The 8,130-nt window shown below is 61.3% G+C and overlaps 2 protein-coding genes across 2 annotated transcripts in view; both read left to right on the top strand.

The window, feature by feature from the left end:
• The window catches only part of WDR18 (WD repeat domain 18), a 10,091-nt gene extending 7,368 nt beyond the window's left edge, over positions 1 to 2,723 (top strand). The window contains 4 exon segments of the mRNA XM_004378522.3: positions 1 to 47; positions 1,078 to 1,244; positions 2,010 to 2,078; positions 2,448 to 2,723. The exon segment at positions 1 to 47 is cut by the window's left edge and continues 33 nt beyond it. Of these exon segments, the coding sequence (XP_004378579.1) occupies positions 1 to 47; positions 1,078 to 1,244; positions 2,010 to 2,078; positions 2,448 to 2,579 (415 nt within the window). The 3' untranslated portion in view covers positions 2,580 to 2,723.
• Positions 2,724 to 7,977: 5,254 nt separating this feature from the next.
• GRIN3B (glutamate ionotropic receptor NMDA type subunit 3B) overlaps positions 7,978 to 8,130 on the top strand; it is a 9,397-nt gene continuing 9,244 nt past the window's right edge. The window contains 1 exon segment of the mRNA XM_004391429.1: positions 7,978 to 8,119. Coding sequence (XP_004391486.1) covers positions 7,978 to 8,119 — 142 coding nt within the window.

Here is an 8,130-nt window from a genome sequence, read left to right as displayed (position 1 = left end):
GTGGGATGTGCAGAGCAAGCAGTGTGTTCGCACCGTGACCCTCAAAGGTGGGGGGCACCGGGGGGCAGTGGGGCATAGCGTGACTCAGAGGTGGGAGGGGGCAGTGGGGCAGTGGGGCATAGCATGACTCAGAGGTGGGGGGCCACCAGGGAGCAGTGTGAGCATAGCGTGACTCAGAGGTGGGGGACCACCGGGGGGCAGTGGGGCAGTGGGGCATAGCGTGACTCAGAGGTGGGGGGCCACCAGGGGGCAGTGGGGCAGTGGGGGCATAGCGTGACTCAGAGGTGGGGGGCCACCGGGGGGCAGTGGGGCAGTGGGGCATAGCGTGACTCAGAGGTGGGGGGCCACCAGGGGGCAGTGGGGCAGTGGGGCATAGCATGACTCAGAGGTGGGGGGCCACCAGGGAGCAGTGTGAGCACAGCATGACTCAGAGGTGGGGGACCACCGGGGGGCAGTGTGGGCATAGTGTGACTCAGAGGTGGGGGGCCACCAGGGGGCAGTGTGGGCATAGTGTGACTCAGAGGTGGGGGACCACCAGGGGGCAATGTGAGCATAGCGTGACTCAAAGGTGGGGGGATCCCAGGGGGCAGGGGGCAGTGTGGGCATGCCATGACCCTCAGAGGTGGGGCGATCCCGGGGGGCAGGGGGCAGTGGGGGGCATACCTTGACCCTCAGAGGTGGGGTGATCCCGGGGGGAGGGGGCACAAGGGGCCTTGTGGGCATGCCGTGACCCTCAGAGGTGGGGCGATCCCAGGGGGAGGGGGGCAGGGGGCCTTGTGGGCATGCCGTGACCCTCAGAGGTGGGGCGATCCCGGGGGGAGGGGGGAAGGGGGCCTTGTGGGCATGCCGTGACCCTCAGAGGTGGGCCCCCTGTACCCCGGCCCTGGCGGGTGTTAGCCTCTTTGGACTGGCAGACCGCACTGGGTTCCGTGTGGGCAGAGGGGGTGAGGCAGGCTGCAGCTGGGTCCCGGCTGCCCAGGGAAGAGCCGGCTGGAAGCCTCTGCGCCTGGTGGGCGGGGGTGAGGTCGGGCCGACTCCCCCCAACCCCCCACTTCACCCCCCACCCCCGCCCCGCAGGCCCCGTGACCAACGCCTTCATCATGCTGGCGCCGGTGACCATGCTGAGCTCCGACCTCAGGCCCAGCCTGCCGCTGCCACACTTCAACAAGCACCTGCTGGGGGCTGAGCATGGGGACGAGCCGCGCCGTGGGGCCCTCACTTTGCGCCTGGGCCTCCACCGGCAGGTGCGCCCCCCGGGCCTCGCCCACGGGAACTGTCCACGCACGTGGGGGGAGGGGGCACAGGTATCACCGGCAGCTCCTGCGGCTGCGCGGTGAGGGTCCGAGGACCGTGACACGCCCACCGGTCCTGACTTCTGGAATGTTCCACACCCCAGCGCAGGGCTCCCAGGGAGCTTTGTGGCTGGGGGATGGGCTGCGAGGGGGTCAGGGAGTCCAATACCTCCCGGGGTCCTTGGGCGAGCCGAGTCAGGCCGACCCCGAGTGGAATGGAGCCCCACTGCTCCGGCTGCCCCACGCCCATCTCGTCCTCGATGGTGTTCCAGGACCAGTGGACATGCCCCCCAGACGGTTCTTTCTCACCTGAGGTGCAAACTGACTTTCCTGTCTGCTGGGCACTCACCCGCCCGCCCGCCGGCGTCAGGGAGGCAGGACGTTATCTGTGTCCTCCTGCCGGCAGGAGATTGGGATCGTTCTCCGTCTTCCCAAAGTGGACAGGGGGTTGGAGGTGGCCAGGCGGGCTGGCAGATGCCATCGTGAGGGAGAGTGACCACGTGACAGGGTCCACGCCTGGCTGCGGCCCAGAGCTTAAGTGCAGAGAATGCTGGAACCTTGGTCCAGGGTCCTGGAAGCACAGACCCTGATTTGAAGAGACGGAGAGACAGGTCTCTAGCGCAGAGTTCCTGGGAGCAGGGACGCTTGGTGCGGGGGGCAGAGGACAGACGAGTGTTTCAGGACCTGGGGTGGTCGCTGACGCAGCCTCTGTTGCAGGGTTCAGAGCCCAGCTACCTGGAGCGGGCGGAGCAGCTGCATGGGGTCATGTGCAGCACCATGGAGAAGGTGGGTGCGGCCGACTGGGGCGGGCGGGTCTGGGGTGGGGGACGTGGAGGGGTGGGGCCTGAGGTGGGGGGTCGTGGAGGGGAAGCCCTGGAGGGGCGGAGCCTGAGGGGGCGTGGAGGGTCGGTGTCTCGGGGTGGAGCCCTGGAAAGCTGAGCGTGGATGGCGCTGAGTAGGGGTTGTGGAGGCCACGGAGGGAGCTGTTGGTTAAAGAGGAGGTACCACCAGTCCCCGACCCCTGCCCTGCACAGTGTCTCCCCCTCCGCATTGCGACCCTGGTACCTACAGCTGTGGGGTAGAGGCACCGTGGTAGAACGTGGAGGTGGGGCGGGCGGGGCTCCTCTGGCCTCTGAACGCCGGGTCTGCCCGCAGAGCGTCCTGGGCGGCCAGGACCAGCTGCGCATCCGCGTGACAGAGCTGGAGGAGGAGGTGCGCAACCTGCGCAAGATCAACCGGGACCTCTTCGACTTCTCCACGCGCATCATCACCAGGCCGGCCAAGTGAGCTCGGCGTGGGAGCCACGCCTGCCGGGACCGCACCCGCCCGGGACCCTGAGCGCGCCTCTCTGCTGGTTTTGTATTTCGTTGTTTTACTTTGGAGGTGGCGCCAGGTCATCTAAGCATTGTTCCACTGGTGTCTTTCCTAACGCGTTGTTTCCTGTTGGTGCTGTTCTTTTTGTTGTTGCTTTTTTTAAAAAAAAAAAAACGATGTGAACGCCTCTCTCCTCCCGGCCTCCGTGCTTGCCGTGTCTCCGATCTAGTGCGCGGACAGAGGACCGGGCAGGAGGCCTAGGCATGGAGGGAAGAGGCAGGGGCGCCGCTCAGTTGGCATTGTCTCGGCGACAGTGGGTCACGCCAGAAGTTCCAGCTGCTGAGGGGGCTTGGCTAGGGCAGGGGCAGTGGAGGGTGAGGTGCCCTCAGACCCCCCTGAGGCCCTGTGCGGCCCCTGCTCCTTCCCTACCCCAGCCGAGGCCCCCTATCTGCCAGCTTCAGTCTCCTTACCTGGGAAACAGTGGCATCGCCCACGGGGCCGTCCACCCACCCAGCTGGAGAGGTTCAGGTGGGGGAGGGGGCCACGCCTGTCTCCCCTGAGTGCCGAGTGGCACCTGTTTGCAGATGAGAGTGACCACACCTGGCAAAGGTGACAGCTGTGAGCAGGTGCAGCCCCTGAGGGGAAGGCGGGGTCGGGCAGCCCCAGAGCGGCAGGCGCAGGCTAGGGTGCACGGTTTCCCTCCCTGTGACAGCCACAAGTCCACCCACCCCGGGTCAGGACAAGTGACTGGGGGGCCAGGATCCCCCAGCGAGGCTCAGTTGTGCGACCAGACCATTCCTGCCGCGTCAAGGACTCCCACTGCCCCGGGGACTCAGCCAGCTGCAGGCCAGTACCTGGAGCCCAGCCCAGATGCATGGGCCTCAGGGCCGCCGCTGGAACCTTTCAGAGAGCTGCCCCTGACTGACAGCCCTGCTTAATAATCCGGAAAATCCTTGCGATTTAATGGAGCCCAAACGGCTGCCAGCGCTGAGTTCATGCTTTCAGCTGGCACGTCCTCCTCCCGTTCTGGGGCTCTGTGCCCTCTCCACTGGCCGCCCCACTGCTGGGCGTCAGGACGCCTGGCCTCGGGCACTGCTGTGTGTCACCCCACTCTCCTGGACCCTCACCCAGGGCCTCTCTCCCATGTGGAATGAGGGGTCTCTGTCATTCATAAAACACCCCTTCACACACACACAGGGGCCTTGCACCAAGCGCCATCACTCGAGGGAACATGGAGATCGGAGGTCACAGATGCTGTAGGGTGGCAGCAGGGAGGGGGCGGCTGTGTTCCCTCTGGTGGGCCAGGCTCCTGTGGGGGTCAGCATCTGAGAAACTTGGGGCTGGAAGGAGTCCCCGCCCCACCCCATAGTCTCTAGGGGGCCAGAGAGTCCCGATGGCCAGGGTCCACACCAGCGTCCTCAGTGGTCCTCTTGCCAAGTCTGTTCCCCTCGGAGCCCGTGCTGAGGGTCCCATGAAGCCCCCCATCTCCCAGCCTGCTCTGCCTATCGGCCTAGAGAGAGATGGTGTGTTCAGGAGGTCCGGGAAGCAGCCGGTTGGCCTGAGCTTGTGTCTGCTCAGGTCCCGGGAGGGAGCTGGGCTGCTCGCCTGTGTCCCGGAGGCCTTGCGTGGCCCTTCCCCCGGCTCCTCCTGAGGGGCAGCTCACACCTCCCCTGTTCCTACTCCCGCACTCTTCCGGACCCGGACATCCTGCCTCAGTGGTTTCCGCAGGGCTGGGGTGAGGCTGTGGCATCACCCCTGGACAGGGAAGATGAGGTCGCCACTCCAGGGGCCTCCGCTCTCCCAGGCGGCCCCCGGCCGGGCACTGCCGCTGAGCCCGTGCTGTGGACAACCAGCGCGCAGACGACGGGCGAGCACTGGGCTGGTGTCCCAGCAGCGACAATTATCATGCGCAGGGAGGGCCTCGAGCCCGGCGCCCACAACGCCTCTCCTGGCCGCCGCCGTCCCTGGATGCAAAGGTCGCGGGCTCCTCTGCAGGCGCAGAGGTGGCCAAGGCAGCGGGCGGACGAAGGACTGAGAATCTGGCAGGCAGATCTGCAGGACACCATCCACCACCCCTGTTTTACCGCCGAGGCTGGAGGTGAGGGGCAGAGCCTGCTGGCCCCACCCCCTCCAGGGCCTAAATCGCCATGTGTCCTGGTAAGCCACGCCCAGCTCTGAGACTCTGTCTACTTCTCTGTAAAATGGGGACGTGTCTCCCCTCCTAGGCCTGCAAGGAGCCTTGGGGAGGTTATGCGTGGCAGGTATGCTGCAGGTGTGACAGGTGTCCCAAGTTCCACTTTGCCATCATTCCCGCACTCTCAGGGACAGCGCAAAGGTCCCAGACCGCAGGAATCCAGAGAAGGCAGAGGGTAGGCTGGTGAGAACCAGAGAGGGGGCAGCTTCAGATGACATCCCTGAGTTTGAGTCCCATGAGGGTGGGACGCAGCTGGCTGTGCTCGCTCCACGCTCAGCAAGTTTCCTTCACTGGCCCGACTGAACAGCAGCTGAGGCCCCTCCCCAAGACCCCTCCCCTCTCTCTGAGGTCTCCCACGCTCCCTCGGTAAGAAACTTAGCCCACGGATGGGGCGGCCCTAGGGCAGGCGGACCCAGGATCCCCTATGACCTGGAACCAGGGTGGGTGAGTGCCGAGTGTGGGGCTCCCCTGAAGGCAGGAGGGTCGCTTGTGTGATGACTGCCCTGGCTTCAGGGGGAGGGGTTAAGAATGCGGGACCCTCCCTGTCCTGCTCCTAGGATGTGTGTGGCCAGGTGGCTGGATGAGGTGGCCCCCTGGTCACCTGGAGCGGAGCCCCTCAGGCCCTGGTGCAGCGATCTCAAGGTTCAGCTCCCTTTGCTGGCTGGTGTTCAGCATTTTTATCTATTTAATGGATTGTTTTTCCCTCTCTCTCAAACTGGCTCCAAAAAGAGATGAATTTGCGTGTGTGTGTGTGCGCGCGCGCGCGTGTGAGAAAACTGAGCCAAGTGGAGATTCATTCATTAGAGATGGAATGTTCTGTGCCTGAGGCGGCTGCCCCTGCTGTCCTGCAGGATCTTGGGAGACTCCCAACTCCTTCAGAGCCTTGTTTGGCTCTGCTTCCTCCTCCCCGACCTAGGGGAATGGAAAAAGAGAATTTCCTGTCAGGGTGCTGCCTGGGCTGGGAGGAAGCTCTTCCTTCACTCTTTCCCTGATTCAGCCAGTGTTTAAGTGCCTGCTAGATGCCAGGGCCACAGGAAGGACCCCAAGTCGTTTGACACAGGGAGACCTACAGCACACAAGGGAAGCTGTCTCAGTCATCTTGGGCTGCTATAACAGAAATACCCCAAGTGGGTGGCTTTAACAAACACGTTTATTTTCTCACAGTTGAGGGAGCTAGAAGTTCAAATTCAGAGCACCAGCTCTAGGGGAAAGCTTTCTCTCTGTCAGCTCTGGGGAAAGGTCCTTGTCTCTTCAGCTTCTGCTCCTCTGCTCGCTTGTTTAATCTCTTTTATATCTCAAAAGAGATTGACTCAAGATACACCCTACACAGGATTAGTGGAAGACTAAAACCTGCAATATGCAGATGACACAACCTTGCTTGCTGAAAGTGAAGAGGACTTGAAGCACTTACTGCTGAAGATCAAAGACCACAGCCTTCGGTATGAATTACACCTCAACATAAAGAAAACAAAAATCCTGACAACTGGACCAATAAGCAACATCATGATAAACGGAGAAAAGAGTGAAGTCATCAAGGATTTCATTTTACTTGGATCCACAATCAACATCCATGGAAGCACCAGTGAAGAAATCATACGACATATTGTACCAGGTAAATCTGCTGCAAAAGACCTCTTAAAGGTGTTAAAAAGCAAAGATGTCGCTTGAAAGACTAAGGTGCACCTGACCCAAGCCATGGTGTTTTCAGTCACCTCACATGCACCCGAAAGCTGGACAATGAATAGGGAAGACGGAAGAAGAATTGATGCCTTTGAATTACGGGGTTGGCAAAGAATATTGAATATACCGTGGACTGCCAAAAGAACAAATGAATTTGTCTTGGAAGAAGTACAGCCAGAATGCTCCTTAGAAGCAAAGATGGCTAGACTTCATCTCACACGCTTTGGACATGTTATCAGGAGGGACCAGTCCCTGGAGAAGGACATCATGCTTGGTAAAGTAGAGGGTCAGTGAAAAAGAGGAAGACTTTCAACGAGATGGATTGACACAGTGGCTGCAACAATGGGCTCAAATGTAGCAACCATTGTGAGGATGGCACAGGACTAGACAGTGTTTCGTTCTGTTGTACGCGGGGTCCCTATGAGTCAGAGCCGACTCAATTGTACCTAACAACGCAACACACCAGACACCAATCCTGCCTCATTAACGTAACAAAGACAACCCATTTCCAGATGGGATTATAACCACAGGCACAGAGATTAGGATTTACAACACATTGTTGGGAGACATGATTCAATCCATAACAGGTTGGGGATTGGTGGACAGTAGGGAGCAAGGCAGGATGACGTGACCAAGCATGCTTGTCTGAGCAGTTGCTCCAGTAGCAAGCACTTATAGAGAACCTACTATGTGCAAGCACCAGAGACAGAGCAGGAAACAAGCCAGCCCCAGACCCTCCCCTCCCTTCCCCTCCCCTCCCCGAGCTTGGTGGAGGAGACAGACAGGAAATCAGAAAGCAAATGAACGAACAAGATGATAGTGTGTGAGCAGATAATGGAGTCAGGGAGAGCTTCAGTGGGGGGTGGGTGTCTGCACCTTTCTGAGGGGCAAGCAGGGAACATTTTTCAGAGCAGGGGCATTTGGCATTGGGTCTTGAAGGGTATAAAGGAGATCCCTGGTCTAAGCTGACCTTCCCATGGCTGGAGGGTCAGAGGTCTACCCGATGAGTCCCACCCAGCATGCCTGCCTCAGTTTCCCCAGGATGCACACAGTGTTAGAACAAACTCAGATGGGCTGGTCTGGGTAGGGACTGCCTCTTAGAATTGGGAGGCGCCTCTAGAGTGGCCTAGGGCAAATCCTGACCCCTCCCGGGCCTCCGTTTCCCTGTCTGAGCATGGGTGACATTCCCAGGCTGGGAGGGGGTTCGGGGATCCTGGGAAGGAGCAGGATGTGAGTGGGAACCCATTTTGCCACAAAACCCCTCCCTGACGTGGAGCCTCGGTTTCCTCATCTGTAGAATGGAGAAATGATCCCCGGGCTCTGAGCAGGGATGGGTTAGAGCCCGCCCGGCGCGAAGTACCGGTGGCGCGGACCCGGAGCCGCTGGGGCGACGCAGGTGGGTGGAGCCGCGCGGGGAGGGCTAACCCGGCGGGCCACGATCCCCGCTCCCTCGAGGTCGGTGTCCCCGGTGGCTCCGATCTGAGCCGGAACTTTGCCATGGAGTTTGTGCGGTGCTCGCTGTGGCTCTACCTAGCGCTGGTGCTGGCGCTGGGACCCGGTCCTGCCCGCGGCCACCCGCAGCCTTGCGGCGAGTTGGTGCGCTCAGGGGGCTCGCTGCGCCTGGGCGCCCTCCTGCCCTGCGCGCCCGCC

Source organism: Trichechus manatus, unplaced genomic scaffold (genome assembly GCF_000243295.1).
Source record: "Trichechus manatus latirostris isolate Lorelei unplaced genomic scaffold, TriManLat1.0 scaffold00057, whole genome shotgun sequence".
NCBI classification, from domain to species: Eukaryota; Metazoa; Chordata; class Mammalia; order Sirenia; family Trichechidae; genus Trichechus; species Trichechus manatus.
The sequence above is the reverse complement of the archived record's forward strand: the minus strand, read 5'-3'. Positions and strand labels throughout refer to the sequence as shown.